This window comes from Hordeum vulgare, chromosome 3H (genome assembly GCF_904849725.1).
Source record: "Hordeum vulgare subsp. vulgare chromosome 3H, MorexV3_pseudomolecules_assembly, whole genome shotgun sequence".
In the NCBI taxonomy this organism is placed as follows: domain Eukaryota; kingdom Viridiplantae; phylum Streptophyta; class Magnoliopsida; order Poales; family Poaceae; genus Hordeum; species Hordeum vulgare.
In genome coordinates, this window is record NC_058520.1 from 83,903,686 (window position 1) to 83,928,598 (window position 24,913).

The 24,913-nt window shown below is 47.3% G+C and overlaps 1 protein-coding gene across 4 annotated transcripts; it reads left to right on the plus strand.

The window, feature by feature from the left end:
- The first annotated feature begins 1,404 nt into the window (after nucleotides 1-1,404).
- Nucleotides 1,405-23,821, plus strand: LOC123443066. 4 transcript variants are annotated; one of them, XM_045119310.1, is made up of 17 exons: nucleotides 1,405-1,617; nucleotides 1,730-2,012; nucleotides 2,901-3,002; nucleotides 3,476-3,526; nucleotides 3,612-3,673; nucleotides 3,754-3,844; nucleotides 4,393-4,457; nucleotides 11,287-11,392; nucleotides 11,499-11,615; nucleotides 11,758-11,888; nucleotides 12,382-12,450; nucleotides 12,554-12,717; nucleotides 12,797-12,931; nucleotides 15,464-15,722; nucleotides 15,823-15,987; nucleotides 23,297-23,460; nucleotides 23,633-23,821. In XM_045119310.1, exons 3-17 carry the CDS (start codon nucleotides 2,942-2,944, stop codon nucleotides 23,655-23,657), a joined length of 1,665 nt encoding a protein of 554 aa, XP_044975245.1. In that variant the 5' UTR covers nucleotides 1,405-1,617; nucleotides 1,730-2,012; nucleotides 2,901-2,941; the 3' UTR covers nucleotides 23,658-23,821. The 4 variants fall into 4 exon arrangements, with proteins under 4 accessions (XP_044975245.1, XP_044975243.1, XP_044975244.1 ...); XM_045119308.1 differs by having other exon boundaries at nucleotides 1,406-1,617; nucleotides 12,797-12,952; XM_045119309.1 differs by having other exon boundaries at nucleotides 1,406-1,617; nucleotides 1,730-1,911; nucleotides 12,797-12,952.
- The last annotated feature ends 1,092 nt before the right edge of the window (nucleotides 23,822-24,913 follow it).

Sequence of the window (24,913 nt, forward strand, 5' to 3'; positions counted from 1 at the left end):
GATCCAAATTAAACCATGGGGCAAAACATTTCTCCTAAATTGAGGACTTGTAATACAAATCTCAACTCGGTTTTTTTGAAGGCTTAAAATAAATAAATGCCTTTTGGTCAAAAATATTATTTAATAGAAAATGTTTTAGGTCATATTCACATGGTAGGGTAATTGGGCAAGGATTTGGAGCAAGAAGATGAGTATTGAGATATGGGAGAATTTTTGTGAATAAAAACCCAAATAGACAAGGAAACATATAGCAACCAATTCAATCATCACATGCACACAAAAAATTAAATGATTCCAAAATTTATAAAAAACATAATGTGATAAAGTGGTATAAACACACGGTGTGATATCATCGGAGGGAGTTTGGGTGATGGAATGGAGTGGAGGGAGTGGCTAGGTTTGGTGAAGAAAGCACACAAAGATTAATATATGTGAAATTGGGTGTGTGAGTATGAATCGGATCTAACTTGATAGACACACCCTACCATATGGGGTTGTCGGGGCATGTAAGGCCGGTTCAAAACACCCGTGTGAATCGTTTTTTTTTGACCGATCAATGATTGGGTGGTCCGTGCAAACAAGAGGAGTTTAAGGCACACTTTAGATCGGAAATTGCTTTTGGAGCTCGGCCTCCATGGAGATCTTTAAATTTGAAATTCAAATTTCATAAAAATTCATATTTGTACATTTTAAAAAACTCTGACAGAATACAGAGATAAGCGAAGGCGTAACACATATGTGTGTAAAATTTCATAAAAAATAGGCTGCAATGAGGGATGTATAAAAAAGACAAATCTGAGACTTTTTAACACATGATACTATTCATCGTTGCACGTTATTAATTTGTTTTTTGTGTGCAAATCATATTTTAAGGTATTTCATCCTAAAAATTTACACACATAGACATAACATTCTTCCTTACTTACATATTTTTTTCAGATATTTTTAAAACCAAAAAGTTTAACTTTTGATTTTTTTTCAAAAATTTCAATCACCATGGAGCTCGGCCTCTAATTGTCCATTCTCACTTTAGATGCTCTAAAGAGAAATGATACAAACGGGACACTAGTTAAGTCTCACGTGTAGTCAAAGACCTAGAAGGAGTAGGCACAGGAGAACAGACTGCGGCGAAGGAAAAGCAACAGTGACGTTTTAAAGCAATTTCCATAGCAATGGATCTGGCCCCCTCATTCAAAATCTAAGGGCTGCGATTTACTCAGGAAGCCGAGCGGACAGAGGCTACGGTTCGCGCGGCAGCTTTTTGCTCGTGCCTGGCGTACACGTGCTGGCCGCCAACTGGCGCTTTACATTCACCGTGTCCTCGATGCGCCTGGTGTAGGTACACCGATAGCGGGCACACAAGCCACAAGAGCAGCGATTCTTGTGCTGCAACACCGAGTCCATCCATCCACTGTGCTGCGCCCTCGCCTTCGTCGCCACCTCCAGCACAGAGCTACCAGGAGGCTGACAAAACCCCCAAACTCCGCTGCGCAGCGCAGCGCCGGGTTTCTCCTCCCTTTCTACGTCGTCGCCGCCGGGAAGCTTCGGACCCGCGACTCCGCGGGCGACATCTCCAGCCCGCCATGGCCCCCTCCTCCGGCGACAACGACGGCGCCTGTGCGTCGAACCTCCCCCTTTTCCCGCGATTGCTCTCTCTCGCATCGGTTATTTCCCCTCTCCCTACCTCTGCCCGCGTTTCTAATTGCGATCTGTGCGTGCGTGTGTTCAGGTGAGAAGGCTCTCACGAAGGCGGCCTCCGACGGCGACCTCTGTCGCCTCGAATGTGACCTGTTGGTGATGCTTTCATCGAACATGGGTGTAGTTACTCTGCTGCATATCGGGGTAAACTTTGGCCGTCTGGGGTACGCCGAACAGCATACGCCAAAGCATCGGTTCGCTGATTTCGATGAGGTTTCTCTCTGCCCACGCGCATGCAGTTTCAGTCAAAGCGGGGGCGAAAAGCGTGTTTCGAGATGCAGTGTCAGTCATATGCAGTTAGGGGTTATTCTCAGGTTGTGCTTCCAGTGAGTAGCAGTAGTAAATCGATGCCTAATTTTTCAGTGTCTATTTTGGTTTGCCATGCTATTAGTAAGTGCCGTGAAATGATATTCGTATTTGCACCAGCAACAGAAGCTTTGGATTCAGGCTGTGTGCACTTGGTGACGCAGAGGCTGGGATTAAAAGAAGAAGGGTGTGATTTTACTGTTTCTTATCGATGGGATTGTGATGTTCTACTCCACAAGGATGAAGTAGTTGCAATTGGTGGTGTTAGATAAAGTTTATGTCGACTCTCCGATCTCCACCCTATGAGCAGTGGCGGTGCTACAAAAGAATTGTTGGGTGGGCTGGAGGGTACCGTATATGTGTGTGTCCAGTACCAGCGGCTGCTCCTGAGCACCTCCGCTCCGATGCATGTTTTTTCTTTGAGGAACAAGTGCTATGCCTGCGACTGTGGGAGGCTGATTCCGTGATACTTGATGTATTTCTGTATCGCTGTCCACCGTGATGAGTTGTGCTTCATATAAAAAATATTTTTGTTCCAGACTTGGGCGGGCCACGGCCCACTCGGCATTGCCGAAGCTCCGCCACTGCCTAAGAGGATAGCTCGACTACATTGTGCTTTTGCACGTGATTGTTTTACTTAATGTTCAGTGCTTTTCCATTAACGATTCCATGAGTAGATGTTGATGCTGAGATTGGCAAATTTAAATGAATATGTTTTTGTTCAGGCTGATTTGCATATGAGCACATGTATCCAAAAACATCATGCACCTTATTCTTTAGAAAATACGATCGCCTGAAGTGAATTTGGAATAGCCTCAATATTTTCATTACTGGGAAGTGGCTTAAGCTCATCAGATACCTATTGTGTACCTGCTGTTGACTTTTGTTTTCTGCAGCTCTTGCGTGTAAGGAAATTGAAGATGGAACTGATAGATTGATGAGGAGGTCAAAACAAATATCTCCAGCCCCTACTCATCTCAGTATATACTCACCACAAGGTATTTATACCCTGGGCATATCTACATAACTTAGTGGTACACTGAAGGAGAATATTAGTGCTAGTTTTAACTAAATATAAGTTTCCAGATCCATTTTTTATAAATAGAACTATAACTTCTCTGTTTAACAACAGTAGCCATGTATCTCTGATTTCATTCCTTTTTGATGGTGTTTATATAGAGATCTTAATTTATACTCCCTCCGTTCCTAAATACAAGTCTTTCTAGAGGTTCCACTAGAGGACTACATACGGATGTATATAGACATGCTTTAGAGTGTAGATTCATTCATTTTGCTCCGTATGTAGTCCCTTAGTGAAATATCTAAAAAGACTTCTATTTAGGAACGGATGGAGTAGACAATTGCATTAATGCAGCTCCTCCATCTTCTTGTGTCTTATTTTTTTTCTGGAGGGGCCTTACTTCTGAATCTTCTTGATAAGTCATTTATTGTATTCAATTGGCTGTTGCAGCTGTCAACTTAACATTGATTGGTCTGCCGGGTCGAACTAAGGTTGCTATAGGTATTTGAGTGTCTATTTTTTCACATTTTCTTATTTAGGCAACGTTTACAGGAATTTTCATTCACTATGTTGCCATCTTTTTCAGAGTGGCAGCTTGAAAACATTGCCCAGGATAAGGAAAATGTGGTGCGCTTGTATGTCGAGAAGGTACTACCATTGCCTCAGTGGGATATGATGAGCATCTTGATATTTACCTATGGAGTGATGCATTCCTATCTTCTTTGTAGACAAACTGCATTATACTTGCTACATCTCCTGCTAATCAAGATATAGCAACATCGGATGCCATTAAGCTTGCTCGGGATGCTGATTCCACTGGTATGAACCAAAATTCTGCACTTATTTTGCCGCGATCTAATAATTCTTTTATCTGCCTATACCATCTTTCAGTATGATGTTGAATAATTATGTATGTACTTTTCTTTTATATTCCTATCAATTGTCATAATCTTTCCTGATGCCATTTGCTTCAAAGATGTTAGCACGATGGATGTTCAACATGAAAAATAACAAAATAATACTCCCTCCGTCCCAAAATAACTGTCTCAACTTTATACTAGCTCTAGTATAAAGTTGTACTAAGCTTAAGACAGTTATTTTGGGACGGAGGGAGTATCTTTTAGGAGAAACCCATGCACAATTCAGCAAGTGTTTGGTTCTAACTCTAGAGTATCATGCTTGATAATAATTACTGAGCCATGTACAATGTACATTCACTCCAATGACTTAGACTACTAGTTCTCATTTCTCACATATTATGGTTTGTTCATATTTGATTATGATGTGCTCCCGACAGTGACAACATTATAACCGTTGGATGCATCTACCATACTTGTAGCCTGAGGGATCATTTTTATTTTTCTCAGGTGAAAGGAGCTTTGGCATGTTGACTAAGCTTGATTTCATGGACAAGGGAACAAATGCACTTGATGTATGTTTCTATTTACTCTACTCTTTTCCTGTGCATTTTGGGCTTATTAAGGACCTTTAGATTGCCAATATTCGTCTTCTCGCTAAGGTTCTTGAAGGAAGAGCTTACAAGCTACAACACCCATGGGCTGGAATTGTTAACCGCTCACAAGCAGATATCAACAGGAATGTTAACATGATTATTGCTAGGAAAAAAGGACAAGGCTTCTTTGATTCTAGTCCTGAATGTGCTCATTTAGCCAGCAACATGGGTTTAGAATATCTTGCTAAGCTTTTTTCACAGGTTTAAACTTCCTTCTAGTGATTTAATTCTGTTAGCCCAAACTACAGAGTACTACTCTCTTCCTCTCCTGCTCTCTTTGCTAGCTGCCCCAAACACAATAGCGAAGCACACACACACTGAGATGGGGCTGCTCGTACTAGCTTAGAGCTGGATGGCTTTTGCCTTGTATTGATTGGAATGAAAATGGTCTGACTACACCGGTGGGAGTGCAGCTCCTTTTATAGTGGCCATCAACCGACTATAGAGCAGATATTTAGACTAGCTAATACTCCCTCCGTCCCAAAATAACTGTCTTAACTTTGTGCTAGCTCTAGTACAAAATTGTACTAAGCTTAAGACACTTATTTTAGGACGGAGGGAGTACGTCACTGCTTACTTCACATTTTTTTTCTTACGTGTGAAGCAATCAAAACCAAACTGGCTACTAGTTTCCTTAGCTACTAAGACATGCAGCCGCTGCTGCTCTTCTAACCGACATGCACCTGCATGTTTATCTAGACAGGGTTTAATGCTCACAATCTCCCCCTCAACCCTGTCAAAGAAGTTTGATGTTGATGATGCCGACCTTGTCGCGCAGCTCCTGAAATCGGACACGACCAAGTGACTTAGTCAGGATGTCCGCCTTCTGCTCGCCAGTCCGGATGAACTCGACGATCACCGTGCCTTTCTCGACGCAGTCATGTATGAAGTGATAGCGGAGATCGATGTGCTTGCTGCAGTCGTGAAGCACTGGGTTCTTGCAAAGGGAACTCACCGACTTGTTGTCGACGAAGATGAGTGCAGGGGCGGTGTCTTGGTTTAGCATCAAGCCAAGGAGGCGAGCCAACCAAATCCCCTGACATGCTGTTGTAGGTGCCGTGATGTACTCCTCCTCGCACGAAGAAGTCGCGACAACCTTTTGCCTCACGGACTGCCAGCTGATGGGACTATTCCCGAGGAAGAATAATATGCCAGAGGTGCTCTTCGTGGAGTCCACGTCACCAACATGGTCGGAATCACTGTAGTCGACGAGCTTCTCGCCGTCACTATGGCGATACACGCATCCGTACGGGAATGTGCCCGCGATGTACCAGAGCAGGTGTTTGACCGTTACGAGATGATCGCTGACGGGAGCCTCCATGAACCTTATCAGGAATCAGACGGCGAACGAGATGTTCGGCCGGGTGTGCACGAGATACCTCAGGCTGCAAATGATGCTTTGATAGAAAGTAGAGTCCACTGGCTTCTTATTGCTCTCCTTGCTCAGCTTGCACCATGCCTCCATCGGGTACTGCACGGGGTGGCAGTCCGCCATGCCTGCTTGCTTGAGCATCTTGGTGGCATAGGCCGACTGAGTGATCGGTGTGCGACCACGCTCCTGGTTCACCTCCAGCCCGAGGTAGTACCGAAGCAGCCCGAGGTCGCTCATGTTGAAGAGCCACTTCATTTCCTCCTTGAAACGTTGAACCCCTTTGGGCTTTGCCCCGGCAATGACCAAGTCATCGACGTAGATGCCGACGATGAGCAGCGTGTTTGCGTGGCAACGCGAGTACACGACGTACTCAGAAGCGCTGCGTGAGAACCCAAGGGATGCGAGACTTGCTGTTCCACGCCCTCGGGGCTTGTCGGAGACTGTACAGGGCCTTTTCTAGCCGATACACGCCCTCCTCATGGTTTTTGGCAATGAACCCTGGTGGCTGGGAGATGTACACCTCCTCGTTAAGGTTGCTATTTAGGAACACCGACTTGACGTCCATGTGGTGTACCTCCCACCCACGGTGAGCAGCCACGACAAGGATGAGCCGTACAGACCTTATCCTTGCCATCGGCGTGAAGACTTCCTCAAAGTCCACCCCCTCGCGCTGCACGTAGCCCTTCGAGACGAGGCGTGCCTTGTGCTTGACAATAGCGTCGTGCTCATCCTTCTTCAGCCTGAACACCCACTTGAGTCCGATGGCTCGATGCCCTGCAGGTAGTGTGGTGAGTGTCCAAGTGGCGTTGTCGTTGATCGACGCTAGCTCATCCAGCATCGCGCGATGCCAGCAATCCTCTTGCTCGGCCTCCACGAACGTGGTCGGCTCCTCACCGGCCATCAGATGCAGGACGTCATCGTCATCATCGTCCTCATTCTCGGGATGCCGCGACATTGCCACAGGCTCGCCGAGAAGATCCGACATGCGCCGGAACCTGTGTGGGGCGCCAACGCTGTCGTCGGCGTCGAACAGCTCCGACCTCGCTATTGGTTGGGTTGCGAACTGCCTCCCAGGAACCACCTTGCTTGACGGCGTGGTGTCCGGGGATGCTGTACCCGGGGACGGTGTTCTCGGGATTGTGGTTCCTGGATCCACGCCTCCTGGTCTTCCTTGGGTTGTAGAGTACATCGGGTACTCCACGGTGAAGGCCCTGCTTGCCGGAGCCTCCCCGACGCCTCCCAAGTCCATAGCGCATCCTCGTCGAAGATGACGTTGCGCGAGACATGCACACGCTTCGAGATGGGGTCGTACATCTTGTATGCCTTGGAGCCCGTCTCATAGCCCATGAACACCATTGGGGTGCTCCGATTGTCGAGCTTCTTTAGGTGTGGGCACGTCGTCTTGACGTTCCCGATGCAGCCAAAGGTGCAGAGGAACCGAACGTCGGGCTTCCTCCCATGCCACGCCTCGTAAGGCGTATTGCCGTCAACGCTCCTTGTGAAGGAGCGGTTGAGGATGAAGACGACCGTGAGCACGGCCTCCCCCAATACGTGCTCGGCACCTGCTTTGTGTTGAGCATGCGGCATGCCATCCCGAGCATCGTCTGGTTCCAGGGCTCGACGACGCCGTTCTACTGCGACGAGTAGGGGGCCGTGAGATGGCGTTGCACCCCCTTGTCATCGCAGTGCTTGTAGAACGTGGCCAATGTGAACTCGTCGCCATGGTCCCTGCGCAACAACACAACTTGTGGCCACACTCGACCTCTGCTGCCCCTTGCTGCTTGACGATGGCTCTTTCCACCTCGTCCTTGGAGGCGAGGAGCATCACTCACCTGCATCTGCTGTAGTCATCAACAAGCAGCAGGATGTAGCGACGCCCTCCTGGCGTTGTCGGGGTGATTAGGACGCAGAGGTGCCCGTGAACCAGCTCCAGGGGTTTCTGTGCCGATAGCGTGCCTTCTTAGAAAATGGCAGGCGTTGCTGCTTCCCGGCAAGACACGCATCGCCCAACTCGTTGGCATGCTCGATGTGAGGTAGCCCGCGAATGAGGTTGCCTCCGCGCCATCTTCCGTAACCCGTCGAAGTGCTGGTGTCCTAGCCGGGCATGCCAACGCCACGCGTCGGAGACACGACCCATGGCAAGGCACACAGGATGCACGAGTTGAAAGAAGAATTTGTAGAGGCGGTTTGGAGATCGGGTTACCTTAGTGAGCAACCTCTTCTACTGGTCGCGCACGGTGAGCACACCGCGCCGGATGCCGATGTCGAACCAGCCCTCGTCGAGCTGACCGACACTCACGACGCTGCTCTTGAGCGCCAGGTTGAAGTAGACTTCCGTGAACGCCCTATGATCACCCCCTCTGTCGGCGAAGACGACGGTCCCGTGCCCGTGGATGTCCACCAAGGATCCATCCACGAATCACACCTTCCCGGTGATTGAGGGGTCCAGGTCCATGAACGTGTCGACCGAGCCAGTCATGTGGTTCGTGGCGCCGGTGTTGAGGAACCAACCCTCACTCTGCTTGCCGCCTGCAAGCGTGGGTGTGGTCACGGCTCTCTCCTCGTTGAGGAAGATGAAGCCGCACGCACATGTCGTTGCCGAGGAGCCATCTCCTGCCAACGCAGTAGACCCCGAACAACTCGTCGTTGGGGTGTGGGTTACCTGAGTCGTCGTGCGCTCCTGCACGGACTCGATGGTCGCCATCATCATGGCCGGAGCTCGGTCTGCCAGATGCGTTGTTGCCATGCCATCTTGCGCGGGCTTGTCGGGCCCGATGTAGTTGAGGACGCCAAGCCTTCATCGCCTCCCAGTCGATAGGCCCCGAAACGTCGTTGTCGAGGTGTGACCTGTCACTAAAGGGATGGTTCCCGTGGACGGGGTTCGTGCCTCTTGCATGGAATGGGTGGTTGTCGGGGCCGTGGTCATGGGAGATGCGGTGCTCTCCCGCACGGGCTCGGCCCTTGCCAGCATCATTGCCGGCCCGCCGTCCACGTCTGCTTGCATGAGATTTACCTTTGCCGCACCTTCCTCTTCGGTTATCCTCATGCGACATTCCCGGACCCAATGACCCGGTCTGTTGCAGTGTTGGCACTTGCCACCGCTACCAGAGCCTCGCCCAGCTCCACCCTGGCAGGCTTGCGACTGCGGTTGCCGCTGCCTCTCTAGGTGCGGCCTCCGCCTCTGCCGCGAGCTCTGCTTTCCGAAAGAGTGATTGCGGCCGCGTTGCTGAAGGCGCGCGTCCCACTGCTCCCTGGTGAGCAGTAGTTCACCGCCAACGCGGTTGTTGGCTTCGTTGCCGCGCTCGACGACCTTGAGCCGCCCTACCAGCTCTTCGATCGTCATGATGGAGAGATCCACCAAGCTCTCAATGGACCAGTCCAGTTGCTTGTACTGCTTGGGGACGACGCGGAGAAACTTGTGAATCACCATCTTGTTGTCGATGTGATCCCCGAGAGTTGCGAGCTCGGTGACGAGACCTTGCAGCCGTAAGGCAAAATCATCGACTTGTTCACCGGCCTTGAACCGGATCTCCTCGTACTGGAGGCGCAAGGTCTGAGCCTTCGACTCCCGTACACGCTCTACACCGATACGCAGAGTCTTGATGGTGTCTCATGCTTCCTTGGTCGTCTTCTTGGCGCCAAGGGTGAGCACCATCTCCGGTGGGATGGAGCGCAGGATCGCCTCCATCGTCAGCCGGTCCTCCTTGTACTCGACATCACCGGTTTCCAGGGACGGAGCCAGCATGGAAGCATAGGGGGGCAAAGTTTATATGAAATGATTTTTTTTGGCTACAACAATTACTATTATAGTAGAAAAATCAATTTGTTAGGGGGGGGTCTAGCCCCCCCTCGTCCCCCCCTAGAATCGTCCCTGCCGGTTTCCACGACTTTCCACATATCCGCACCTCCATGATGACTTTCATCAGGAGTGCGTGAGGAGAGGGAAGAAGGTACTGGACATGCCCATGTCACGCACGGAGAGTGGCGCACCCAGCTCGTCTCCCGGCCTGCCTTGCAGCGCGAGCGCATCCGCCGCACGCGCCTCCTCAGCCGAGATCTGCTCAGCGGTCTTGGAGGGGTCGCCAACGACGTCGTCCTTGGGCATATGCTTCGGAATAACCTGAGGCTCTGATGTCAATTGTTAGCCCAAACTACAGAGTACTACTCTCTTCCTCTCCTGCTGCTTTCTTTGCTAGCTGCCCCAAACACAATAGGTCCAGCTTTTGCCTTGTATTCATTGGAATGAAAATGGCCTGACTACACCGGTGGGAGTGCAGCTCCTTTTATAGTGGCCATCAACCGACTATAGAGCAGATATTTAGACTAGCTAATACGTCACTGCTTACTTCACATTTTTTCTTACGTTTGAAGCAATCAAAACCAAACTGGCTACTAGTTTCTTTAGCTACCAAGGCCTGTGTCAATGCATCGTCTCTTAGCACGTAATCATATGCGTAATAAAAACATAAGAAACAACTACTACCTCCGTCACAGTTTATAAGGTACACACGTGTACCTAGGTCGTCAATTTAACTTATATAAAATCTATTATTTAATATAAAAATTATATCATTAAAAAATAAAATATCTAAAGTTTTTACTGATATATTTTTTGTAATGTATGATTATCATTAAGTTGGTCAAATTGACGATCTAGATACACGTGCCGGACTTATAAACTGAAATGAAGGGAGTAGTACAATGCATTGTATCTAAATTTAATGATTTGTGGCTCATGCATGCATGTGATTGGGTTAGCACCTCTTTTTTGCCTATGACCACGTGCCAAGGTTGTATGTTAGCTAAGATACAACCTCACTATCTCTCTTCATTAAATACAGTGCCACATAAGCAAAATGCCAATGAAACCGCGCTAAGAGACTCACATTGGCATAGGCCTAAGGCATGCAGCCGCTGCTGCTCTTCTGACCGACATGCACCTCATGTTTCTCTCGACAGGGTTTAATGCTCACAAATTCGTGTTCCTTATAAGGTAGCAATGGTTTTGTCATGCAATCCATTACTATCTCTCAGAAAGTCGAGGCAGTTATTAGGGCACACATTCCGATCATCACATCTTTAATAAAGAAAACTATTTATGAGCTTGAATCTGTGATGGATCACGTTGGTAGACCTATTGGATCAGACGTTGGGATAATCAACACCCAACAGAACTTTTGAGTTAAATTGCATTGGAGTCAAAAAGACATATGTAGCATCATTCATGTACTTGTGCGGGCTCAGTTATATCTAGTCTTGGAGCTGCGTCGTGCATTTGACATAATGCTGAAGCTTGATGTTGTAAGATTTTTTCTTCCTGTGGTTGCTTGCTTTGCTATGTTTCTCGCACTAAGTCCCTTTTTACCATCACCTTAGGTGCATTATGTTCTGAAAGAGCTGGTAAGGAAATGTAAATGCAAGTATTTGGTGGAGCAGATCAAGGAAGTTATAAATGCTCCTGGATATGGAGCTGTAGCTCTAGGTCTTTCTCTATCCCTTTCTCCATCTATTAGAATTGGTGGATGCTATGTTCAATGTTTGCAAGGGTGAGTTCTACAATTGTATTGAGGATCTCCTTTTTATTACAGGTTCGACTCCATTTATGGTGTCTGCTCAATCTGGTGTCGGTGCTACCGTCAAGTATTTTCATGATCATGCTGGTGATGATAAAGGACGCACAGATCTCCACCATGCCGTGGCTGCAGGTTCTCCCCCCTGACTCACATGCACACATGATTTCTTCAAGCTGGTCATTTTACTAGTAGTTATATACTCTAGTACTACACTCGGTTTGTTCAAATGTGGTAATACATGACTTACTGAATCATCTTGCTAGGATGTTGCAAGGTAACAGAGTTCCTCCTTTCAAATGGAGTGCTGGTCGACACAAACTTGATGCCCATGGAACACCAGCTTATGTGGCTGTTGTAAATGAGCAGGATAAGACACTGAAGATTCTGTTAGACCAGCCAACAAAGGTATGTAGATTTGTGAAGTACTCTTTGCACATGAGCTTATTTTATTAATCGTGGTGGTGATGTAAATGAGAACTTTCTTTGCACAATGATATTTGCATGTGATTTTACTCCAGTCTCAATTGTATTAACTTTCACAAGCTCATGTTGTGTAGAGAGCAGTTATATGCTCTTTGATATGGAATGCTTAAAATATGGCTCATAGTTATGGTCTTATTGATACCATACCACCTTAGGAAATGAAAGAAGTGTACATACCCGCTTAGGCTTTACGAAATGACTTTGTATGCCCCTGAGACTTATAAGCTACTACTCTACCCTCTGAACTCTGGAAAACTGGACCAATTCAAGGGGTTGATTAGCCCGTTCTTTTTACAAACAGGAAAAAAATGGTATCTATTGAAATTGGGTTTGTGAAATACTTCTCTCAGCCTTCGATCCAAAATTAGCATTTGCTCACAGATGCATATTTGATATGCCTTTGCCCCTTTTACAGGCATTTAGTAAATGCCCATCTCCCAAAACAAGAAGTGCGATAAAAAATGCTTCAATATTTACCTACGTGGTAAGTCATATATTATTGCTGTGTTTTGTTCTCATAAAATGACGACAAATTGCAAAAGTCATTATAAGAGCATTCTTTTAACCTTTTACATCTATTATTATAGGTACTCATGTTGATTATCTTTAGCTCATTTATATCAAGTGTGAGTGCTGAAGTAGCAACTCCTAAGTGTCCGGCACCTACCATCAATGGTATTCTCCCAAGATACACATGTCCTGTGATCCAATTGACAAGTGATCACTGGTTGCACTCAAAGCGGGAATCCAAGTAGTTACTGAGCCCTTTCATTAGCATTTTAGAAATATTTTGAAAAATATCAGAGTGGAGTAACCTAACTATCTTTTAGATTTTTGGTTGGTGGTGACCACGAGGAACATGAGCAGGTACCAGAACATTATGAAGTTGATGATTCCCGCCAAGAATTTGATTCTCTTGGCTATATCTTTCTAAAAGAATCCACATTGTGCGATTGGTTCTTCAGGTTGAGCATTATGCCACTTTGGTACGTACTTTCATTTTGTTGATATTTTTCTATGTTGCCATTGATCCGCAAAATAAATGAGGTTCACAATGTTTTCCATATGGCTGTGATGGCCAATAGTGCCAAACTACAGCGCAGGTGTACAATAGTTAGGAAACCAATAAGACTAGCACAAATAAATTATTTGATAGGAAAGAGATAGATTCAGGTGCGAAATCAATATTAGGATTCATTAAATTGCTATTAACGCACTTACCAGATATGAGATTAAATCAACACCTTTGAACATATGATGCATTCCGAACACTTCGGTTGTTAAAGTGTTGACCAACGAAGCACCGATACAGATACGAGTATCAGTATCAGGGGATACATAAATTCGCCATTTTGAAAAAATGCCAATACGGGGATACGTTTTACTATTTTTTTTATCTCTCCAGAATAGTTGGTTGTACACATACGGGGATATGTTTTACTATTTTTTCATCTCTCCAGAATAGTTGGTTGTACATTTGTTGCATACTTGCATACCTCCAGAATAAAAAGCTCTTGCAATTTTTTCATCCAATTGCTTGCGTAAATCATTTAGCTAAGCTTTCTCCAATGCAGTACTTGGTCCGTCTCTCCTCTTTTTAGTGCTCGCACTCGATGAAGCAAAACTTGCTGAACCACTAGGCAAAGACACAGTATTTGGCTTATTTTTGCTTGGCTGGGCAGGAGAAGAGGAGAAGAGAAGTGTACATACCTGGCTGCTACGTGAGAGGGGACGTTATTGAGGAAGGAGGAGCAGATCGTCCCCGGCTAGCCACTGCTGGCGCTGGTGCTGGGTGCACAGCTGCCGCCTGGTGTGGTGTGAGCTCGGGAGGGAGGAAATAAGCTGAGAGGGAAAGGATGGGGGGGCATTGGGGGTACTAGGCTGCCTCTTAACTGGGCTGAGTGGGCTCTTAACTAGGCCGTGCTGTATAAAAAAAGTATTAACAAAGTATCCTTCAAAGTATCGCAATTGTTTTAAATCTTTTATTCTCGGACACTCCACTGATACGTATCAGAGGAGTATCGGAGGCGTATCGGTATTGGATACGGTATCGGATTCGGAGTCGCTGGATGGGTGAAGTATCCGTGCATTCTAGGTGTTGACACATGCATCTACAGCATGTTGGTGGTGGTTTAGCCGTCGGAGATAGGTTCGTGGAGGTGAGGGGTGGTGTGATCAGTGGTCACGCCTGTGGCCCTGTAGGTTGGCTGGAACGGCAATGGCATTGCAGAACAACGGGACTACTTTGTCCCGCTGATATCTCCCACTACTTCCCGGTCGTCCCAGGTCTGGATAACGGGGAAGTCAGGAAGAATGCCTGCAAACATAGGGAGGGGAAAGAAGGAGCAACTGCAGATCTTGTACACACTCCCCTCTGCCCTGGAAAGGAAAAAACGCTCAGCGCCAGCCGCCGCCCAAAAGAAAGGCCTCACACAGGTGTGCAAAGCCAGCAAGAAGAGTAATGGAGGTGGGCCGTGCGCATAAGGTGCGTCAACTGGATCTGTTAGAATTCCAATACCTCCATAAAGCTTGATAAGGCAAAGTTTAGCCCGCCAGCAGAGTGGTCCAAAATCATGACTGTCTCACCCAGCATTGATACCTACTCTCTGAGGTGAAACCTTAGATCTGTCCTTCACTGGATTAGTCTGGAAGTGTTGATATTGGCCCTTCTTGAAGGCCTTGTTGAGGAGGATCAACGACTACTTCATGATATGAAGAATATGACCATAGTTTATTGTTGTGTAGTTCTTTGTTCTTATAGGCAGTGGCTAATCTAGCGTGATAGTATAGGGCAGGCTCAAATCATCAATTTACTAAGCCTAATTAGCAAATACACTGAAATTATTGCATGCAAAGCACCTTAATGTAATTGTCATATGCTATATTTAACTGAAATACGATTTTGGAGGGTAGCCTTCAGCCCATTGAAGCCTCCCTACTAGAATCGCCACCGCTTGTAGGGATGACCCCCCTACAGTCTCCGGTTCACCATTTTTGGTCTTTTATCTTGCCATGGTAAGATTGTAATAAATATGGCTGCGTGCTCCCCTAGTCGGTTCAGACGATCTGAGAGTTTCTCTTCCGCTATCTAAAAGAAAAATTCTACTAGCCCCCCTATACTCTCTGTCCCAAAATAAGTAATGCAGATTTAGTACTAAGTTAGTATAAATTTTGTACTAAAGCAGCGACATTTACTTTGGGACGGAGGAAGTATTTGTTTTAAAAGGTAGTCTCCTCCAGTTTGGAGATGCATGCACTCCACGAAGAGTGATTCTTTTTTCTTTCTATTTTGAATAATATGGAAAGTAATTTCCACTTGTACTTGACCTCCTAGGAGGTTTGTAACAAAACTCCACCTTTTTAATGCAATGAAACGCAAGTCTTTTGCGTTTTCTCGAAAAAAAAAGTAATTCCCATTTTTCTATTCGAGTTTCTTCTACATGTCATGCAAGTCTACATGATCTAATAAGATATATCTATTTTTCATTGCTATACAGGCTAGTTGTCTGGAAACTGCGACAAAACCAACGTGTGAAATTCTTGTTAGGTGATAGAAGTCTGATCCTTGTATGGATAGACACGTTGATACTCAGCATGTTTTATCACATTTGCTGGATTCTATATGGTCATCTGTTATCCAAGTCTAAGTCTGGAGACGAGAAACATGGCAAGCATATTTATCATAACAACGTAATCTGCTGCATACTTTTCCTGCCCATGCTGATACTGCTTCTTCGTCGACATAGAACTGCTCAGGTAAAACACAAAAGATCTGTTTGCTACACAATTTCAATATTGGATTATCTCGCGCTCAAATAAATGAAGTATTGAGCATGTTACTTTCATTGACTTTCAGGCAGCTAGATACTTATGTATCCGATTACTGGGCTTATCATCTCTTGGGTTGCTCTTCTACTGTTCGAGGGGTGTACAGTCAGAAGAAGATAATATTTCTACAGTTGGCGCGATTGGTTTTGGAGCAATGATATTAATGTATATCATTAAATCGTTTACCGTTGTGGTGAGTACAATTAATAAATACTCCCTCCGTCCCAAAATAAGTGTCTCAACTTTGTACTAGCTCTAGTACAAAATTGTATTAAGCTTGGGACAGTTATTTTGGGACGGAGGGAGTATTCTTGGATTTACAAAGTTTAAAAGTGTAGAACTGGGGAAGTTACGGTTTAATGGCCCCTTTGGGACATCCACACCCTTACATATCCCCGTTTGTTTTTGAGAATTTACAAATACACATCTACAACTAGGATTACAACTTAACATACACACGGGCCTCCAGAAGGCTACTATTTCAACCCTATTAGGATACTAATGCTATGTACTCTTATATGACACCATAACTCTACTTCAGACCAAATAGGCATAATTAAGCCAATCAGTAGCACGCCTATATACCCCTGAAGCAAAGCCTAGAGCCAATGGGCCTTCTCCTCTTCTCATAGCATGGACAAAGTTGCAACAACCTAATCAGTCATCAGGCGCTTCTGTACATCTCCACTGGTTGCTACAACCTCCATCCCAAATTACTTACGTGTCTAGATACATACATATCTAGAAAAATCTAAGACAAGTAATTTAGGACGGAGGGAGTAATTGGTAGAGCTTGTTTGTGGAAGATCAGTAGTTCTTTTTTTCTCCAAGCAGATCGGCAGTTCTTCTATTCTCCAACGGATAGGAGCTCCATAGTTCATTTTGCTTAATCCTGATCCAGCAGAAAGACAAGCAGAGAACGTAACAGATTGAGAATTGTTAAGCTTCATGCAATAGCCAACGCAACCAAAAATCCGAACCGATGGAAAGAGCTAGTGCAATCCAGATATACTGCAACACCCCCTCTCACGTGTGACGGGGAAGATAAGTCAACACGTGCAACCGAAAGAGAGCGACGGCGCGCGAAACTCACGTATGACTCCTCTACGTGGACACAAAGGGGGCTACCAACAATTTTTAATAAATTGCGAAAGCCAGGACTTGAACTCAAGACCTTAGCTTTGATACCATGTTAAGCTTCATGCACTAGCCAATGCAACCAAAAGTCCGAACTGATGGAAAGGGCTAGTGCAATCCACATATATGTTTCTGAATTCTGTGACTTTTCCTACTCATACCATAAGACACCGCTTGCTTCTCTTCAGAGAGATCCTGCATATTGTTTTACAGAGAGATCCTAGCCAACGCAACCAAAAGTCCGAACTGATGAAAAAGGCTAATGCAATCCACATATACTGTAACACCCCCTCTCACGTGTGACGGCCCGAGAAACTCACGTATGACTCAAGAGGCCTCTACGTGGACACAAAGGGAGGATACCAGCAATTTTTAATAAATTGCGAAAGGCAGGACTTGAACTCAAGACCTTAACTCTGATACCATGTTAAGCTTCATGCACTAGCCAACGCAACCAAAAGTCCGAATTGATGGAAAGGGCTAATGCAATCCACATATACTGTAACAATTGTGAGTGTTTTTTTAATGTTTGGAAGGAATAGACCACATTGTTTTTTTAAATCGCATGTATGTTTGTAGCCAATTACATACAATATCCTATCCAATCATACTGAGATTACAGCTTTATAATTATCCATCAATTAAACATAATTGTTAGAGATGTCGTCGCCCTCTTTCAAGCAACCAGAAACAAGGGCTATCTATTATTCTACCTCGACCAGGAGTTTTGGAACATCCAGCAAGGCGATCTGCCCATCGCCAAGTATTTCCATCAGCAGAAGACTGTGCGATTGGCGGAAAGCGTCGTACCTCCTTGAGGCGACGCCGTGCGTGTTTATATAACAGGGACGCCCCTCCCTGATAGCGCATACAGGCTGGATAGTTACAAGAGATTACAACTTGGAGAGAAAGTTTAGGTAGAGATAAAGATAAGTTTACATGAAATAAGATATCCTCTATCTACCAACTTAAACTAACTACCAGAATCCCTTCGGCATGGTCTCTCCGCACCCTCGGGATCGTCGGCGCGAACCAGCAGATCACCCCCGTCGAGATGAAAGCATATGACGACATGTTCGCCGCGCCGATCAAGCTTCCAGCGCTGCATGCCATAGCCGCTCTCGTAGACCGTGCGATCCCTGCAGGCCTGTCACTGCCGGCTGGTGATGCCATGGTATGCGCGCGCTAGGCTGGTGGTGCCTGTAGTCGACTTCGTGCTTATGTATCCAGGACCCCAGATAGTGGTTTGGAATGTCAGGGGCTTGAACTCGCGCGCTAGGCGCTGTGCTATCCGCTCACTGATATGTACCACCAGTGCATCCATTGTATGCCTCCAGGAAACTAAAATGACGTTGGTCTGCTCGTCGATTGTGCTAGACACTCTTGGGTCCGAGTTTGATGGCTCTACTTATCTCCCTGCCGACGGCACCCGCGGCGGTATTCTCATCGCTTGGAAGAGTAGGGCTGTCACCATCTCCGACCCCCTATTCACCCAAAATGCGATCACGGTTAAAGTGTGCGCGCCCAGTGGTGCACCGTGGTGGCTTACCACGGTGTATGGCCCCCAAAGCGACCCCGACAAGATACTGTTCCTGCAAGAGCTGCGGGACATCCGGGCTGCTTGCCCGGGCCCTTGGATGCTATGCGGCGATTTCAACCTCATCTACCGTGACGCGGACAAGAGCTCCGGTACCCTGAATCGCCGCATGATGGGAAGGTTCCGCCGCGCCATCAACGATCTTGCCTTGAAGGAGGTATACCTGAATGTGCGCCGCTTCACATGGTCTAATGAGCAGACCCCGCCGACGCTTGTGCACCTCGATCGTGTACTCTGCACCATGGACTGGGAGGATTAGCACGGAGAGTGCCACCTCAGATGCCTTGCATCTGTTGTGTCTGATCATTGCCCCTGCTGTTGGACTGCTCCCCCATGCCCACGGCCCACAGACGCTTCCGCTTCGAGTCTTTCTGGCCCAGCCGTGATGGATTTCATGACACGGTCGCCACAGCCTGGAGCTCCGTGCATGACCCCGACCCCTTCCAGCGGCTGGTTCGGCGTCTGCAGGCCACCGCCCGCGCCCTTATGAGTTGAAGTGCTAGGTCCACGGGCAGTGTCCGGGACAAACTGGCCATATGCCGAGAGCTGATCGCCCGCTTCGACCACGCGATGGAGAGTCGCCTACTCTCTCCGGCAGAGGATTGGTTGCGCAAGCAGCTCAAGGTGGCGTACCTTGGGCTAGCTTCTCTGGAGCGCACCATCGCGCGGCAGCGCGCCCGCATCTCCTTCCTGGCCGAGGGTGACACCAACACGAGCTTCTTCCACAAACAGTGTACGTTCAGGCGTCAGAAAAACCGCGTGCACAGCCTCCTAGTTGACGGACATGTGCTATGCGATCATGAGGAGATGGCCCAAGCGGCATTCGCGCACTTCGACGGGCTGCTGGGCACTGCCGTGGACCGAGAGCACACACTGGATCTCGAGCAGCTCGTCACGGCCGATGACCTTGGCAGCTTGGATGTGCCCTTCACCCCTGAGGAGATTTGGGCTGCGGTGCAGCACATGCCGGCGCACAAGGCACCAGGGCCAGACGGGTTCTCTGCAGAGTTCTTGCGGGCCTGTTGGGGCGTTATCAGGCAGGATATCCTGGATGTCTTCGAGCAATTATTCCTGCTTCGTGGGAGAGGGTTTGGTAAGCTCAACCAAGCCCTCTTGACCCTGCTGCCAAAGCGCGCGGATGCACAAAAGCTGGGCGACTACCGGCCTATCTGCCTGATCCACATCATGACCAAGCTATTCGCGAAGGTTCTGTCGTTGCGCATCGCCCCCAAACTGGAAAGCCTAGTCAGCCGCAACCAGAACGCATTCATTGCCGGACGCTCCCTCCACGACAACTTCATGCTCGTCCGGCAGTCTCTCCGGATGCTTCACCACTTGGGCGCCCCGTGCATCATGCTTAAGCTCGATCTCACGCGGGCTTTCGACTCCATATCTTGGCCGTTCCTCTTCGAGATGTTGTGCCAATATGGGTTTGGGGACAGGTTCAGGGAGTGGATAGCCATCCTCCTTTCCTCGGCCAGCACGCGGGTCATGCTCAATGGCGTGCCTGGCCCCCCGATTTGGCACCGTCGCGGGCTGCGTCAAGGGGACTCCACATCACCGCAACTATTCGTTCTCGCTGTCGACGCGCTGGGCCGCCTCATGCATCGGGGCTCCAGGCCGGCATACTTCGGCGGCTGCACCCCCGACGTACTGTTCCGGCCGTCTCACTATACGCCGATGACGTGATGCTGTTTTGCCATGCTGAGATGGATGAGGTGCTCGCGGTGAAGGGCATCCTAGGTATTTTCGAGGCCGCGTCGGGCTTGCAGGTCAACTATGGCAAGAGCTCGGCCACGACCCTACACGGCGACGAGGAGAGTGCTGCCTTGCTGGAGGCGTTGGGCTGCCAGGCGGCGAACTTGCCCATCACCTACCTGGGCATACCGCTCACCACCAGACGACCCACAACAGCTCAGATGCAGCCGCTAGTCGATGCTGTGGCTGGCCGCCTCCCGACATGGAAAGCATGGCTCATGAACAAAGCTGGGAGGTTGGCATTGGTCAAATCGGTCCTCAGCGTGATCCCAATCCACTAGATGCTCGCCCTGGCGCCCCCGAAGAAGACCCTGAAGCAATTAGAGAAGATCCAGCGCGACTTCCTCTGGGCTGGCCCGGCTGCTCAGGGAGGACACTGTCACGTTAACTGGCGCGCGGTCAGTTGGCCTCTCGCACTGGGAGGGCTGGGCATCCGAGATTTGGAGTGCACTGGGCTTGCGCTTCGGCTGCGGTGGCTCTGGCTATCTAGGACGGACGCCGACAGAGCCTGGAAAGGCCTGGACCTGCAGTTCTCCAGTGAGGAGCTCGGCCTCTTCTATGCCTCCACCTCCATGGTGCTAGGTGATGGCCGCACGGCGCTGTTCTGGGAAGACCCATGGCTGCATGGGCAGTCGATTCGCGAGCTAGCACCCCTGCTGTACCATTGCATTCCCAAGAACAGGAGAAGGGTGCGGACGGTGGCGGATGGCCTTGCCGCCAACACGTGGGCCCGAGACATCCGCGGCGTCGTGGGGCTGCAAGAGATTGACCAATACCTGACGACATGGCAGCGCGTCACGCACCACCTTGTCCGCCGAGCCAGACAGGCTTGTCTGGAAATGGACTGCTAATGGAGAATACTCGGCGCGATCATGCTATCAGGCCACCTTCCACGGATCCTTCGCTTGCCATTCCTGGAAGTTAATCTGGAAGGGATGGGCTCCGCCGAAGGTCAAGTTCTTCCACTGGCTTGTGAACCTAGACCGATGCTGGACCGCGGACAGACTTGCCCGTCGCGGCCTCCCTCATCACGCCCGATGCCTGCTTTGCGACCAAGAGCCAGAGACCATTCACCACCTGCTAGTGGCATGTCCCTTCGCGCGGCAAGCCTGGCACGAGGCTCTTTCCTGGCTGCGCTTACCAGCCCCCGCGCCGGAGCAGGATATCTCCATTCATGACTGGTGGATTAGGGCGAGAGATGCAACACCACCATCACTCCGCAAGGCGCTGAGGTCCACCACACTGCTAGTTCCATGGATGATCTGGAAACATAGGAATGCGTGTGTATTTGATCATGCCACTCCGTCGCTCTCCGAGCTCGCGGATGGGATCAAAGATGAGATGAGATGTTGGGCTAGAGCTGGGGACAAGGGGCTTAGGGTAGTCTTGCCCCCATCCTGGGATGTACATTGAGTTACTTGTAATCTGTTGTAACCGTCTCCTCTGAGACTGACTTTCCCTCTTTTCAATACAAAGAAACGCACATCTCTGCGTTTTCTCGAAAAAAAAAATGGTCTCCTGAACCTGCAGGGCGTGATCTCCTGAACCGGCACAATCACATGTTTGACAAAGACCACTGATGTCGGTGCTGCGATCACAAATGCGGGTCTCGGCCCCAACATCGTCAAGGGCCTTGACAAGCACTTCGATAATGTCGCTTCCCTTGTGCCATTTCTGACCCCGTACCCCTCCTTCCTCATGTCATTTATGTCTTGGAAGAAAGCGACGACATGTCTAACAAGAGCATGATGTCTAATGATTTTATTATGGATGTGCAAACACATCTATAGAAGCATCATCAGCTGCATGACTATCTCTACACTGCCGTCAAGGAGTGTCAGAGACTCAGAATCCAATTGGCTGTCAGATCCAACTTCAGTGCCACAAGCACTGCATTATTCCTGTGCTGTTCCAGATTACAGTGTCTTTTACTCTCCATGGTAGCCAAAGCATTCAATGCCGCACTTCAAGTGAAAATTTAATTTCCCGGGGTACACGAGTCTTCCAAATAGTGTTCACAGCTGCTTTGCTTCCATCCGGCCTTACATTGGTGATAGTCGCTGAAAGGATCCTAACGGCAAGGATGATAGTCGCTGCCAACAGTGAAGGTGCCTTCTCATTCTCCTCTATGATCTTGCCCCTCTCAGAGGTCAACGCCACTTCTCACTCCCCACACGCAGGACACCGAAGCCTAAGGTAGCAGACCATGTCCATCTTCCTTCTCATTCTTCGTCAACCAAACACTAGATCACTTCCGTATAGGTCAACAGCAGTGCGCAAGCAGACACAGAGCGCTGCACGTGGTCATGGACCTCATGCACATCCGTGCACATACACATGCTTGTGGCCACATCTGCATCCCCACTGGTGGGCCAGCACATTACGCACTTTTGCCAATGCCTCCATTGCCTCGTTTTCTTGTAGCCAACAGGCTGCCACCAGCTGCATGGGACACATCCTTCATGTCTACTCCTGCCCACAGACCAGGGCAAACAATTATACTTGTAAAGATGAAGTTGACTTAAAATAGGACATGACAAGGGCTATTTTGACAAAAATTCTCCTGCACACGGAAATAATTCTTGAAATGTCAAAATATCCCAATAGAATCTTTATGTGTTCATAGTCACATCCAAATGCTACCTGCAAATATTCAGGCAAAAAGGTTAAGCATTTTGGCCTGTGCAAAAAACAAAAAACAAATTCAACAACAAATGTTACCCCCAAATGTCACACCCAAATTTGTTTTTTTCACCGACGAAACGTTGCTGCTCCGTTTCGCATGAATATTGTCAAGCATGTTTGCGACACTAACACGAACATCTACAAAAAATAAATCAGATTTTTAAAATCCTTGTACTATTTGTTTTTTTAACTTATTGTTCATGCGGGAGCAAATGCTCCCGGGAGCCAAAACGCCCCCCCCCCCCTCCTATTTTGATGAGTTCAAATATTGCAAGTCTGATTTTATATTAACTTTTCAATTTGTCTAATCTATTTTTGTCTATAGGAAGTGAAGTATATTACCATCTTATTGAATATTCCCACTTTGTTTGGTTGTTTGCGCTGTGAGCATCATCATCTACAATCTTGGTATGGCTGGGCTTTTCTTGGAACTCTGCTCTACAAGATTATGGAGATAGCAGCATTCGTCTACATGTTATACCGAGAGAGGTTAGGAAGTAATCAATCAATTTCAGAGAGATGCAATTCTTTTATTCTAAAAATAATCAGAATCTTGCTTGCCTCTTCTGTGCTGAATATGGACGATCCGCCACTTCAGTTTGGTTGCCCTTTTTAATATAGTGAGAACTAATTCCTGGTCGAATTGTGGTGGCACGTGCAGGGCAGCTGGAGCTGAACTACGTTGACTCTGAGATGATGTGTCTGCTCTGACTCAAAGAATGTCAGACTAGAAGGCTTGCTGAAATGAATTAATGGTGTTGACCCCTTAAAACAAAGACATTTTTGAATGCTGTACAAATGAATATACTCACCGCACGTGGTCTATTATATCTCTTTTTGCTCCCTGTTACTGCAAGGTGTCTCCTGTTTCATCTTTTTGAGAAGTTAATTTTGTTGGTTCTGCATTGCATCTGCAGGAATTCTCACAAATGAGTAGTTTCATCCTTCGTGGTAAAAGCTATAGAAATTGGCTATTGTTTTCAGTAGTGGCTGATGTTTATTTTCCCCGGTCTTAATTATTGAACCCTAGAAGCAATTTGGAGTATTTTCAAGTGTAGGGTCTGACTTGCGCTGTTTTAAACTGATCTTGTTCTACAGATGAGTAACATTCTTACTGTTTGTTTTTTGAGCAATTTTTAACACGGTCCCTCTTACCTCCTCATTTCACATTGGAGGTAAGAAGGTAAGTTAATCTGATCCACTATTTAATGCAATCAATGGCTAAAATCTATTTTATATTCTTACCTGTCATGTGAAAAAGGGAGTTAAGAGTGATGTTAAAAAAATCCTCTTGCCTTTTCTCTCTTCTCCTGAACATGCATGTCCTTCTCGACTCAGATTTCATTACAACATGCATGGACTAGAGGTGTTAAGCTTGGGTAAATGTTATGTAAGTTATGTATGTCTACCTCCTAGACGATGCAACATAGCATCACTATCGCGTAGGAAATTAGAAGAAAAAAAACAGTTGTAGTTAAAAACTCTACTTTCCATCTCTCAAAAGGCTAAGTGGAGCCTTTTTTCATGGGGATTTGTTACTTTTTGAGGGAGGCTTTCTGATGTGGTGTTCTAGCGGATCCCTTATTTTTATCCATCAAATCTTTTGCTCTTCTTGCTTGATTCTATTTCTAAACCATTAATCATATTTTGTAAGAATTGCTATCACGATTACCTATTTATTCTATCACTTAAAATTTAAGAACATTTCAAATAAATACCATATTTCAAATTCATTATTAAAATCCTGAAAGCAGCATAGAACATACTGCCAAAATTATCCAATCCTGAAAGCAACGTGCTGCCAAAATTACCACAAACATAGCATGTATGAAGAAAAACAAACTAAATAGGTCCACAAACATAGCATGCATGAAGAAAAACAAACTAAATAGGTCCATGGTGCACGTATATCTGCTCGTCTCTCAGCCAAGGATGTGCTCAC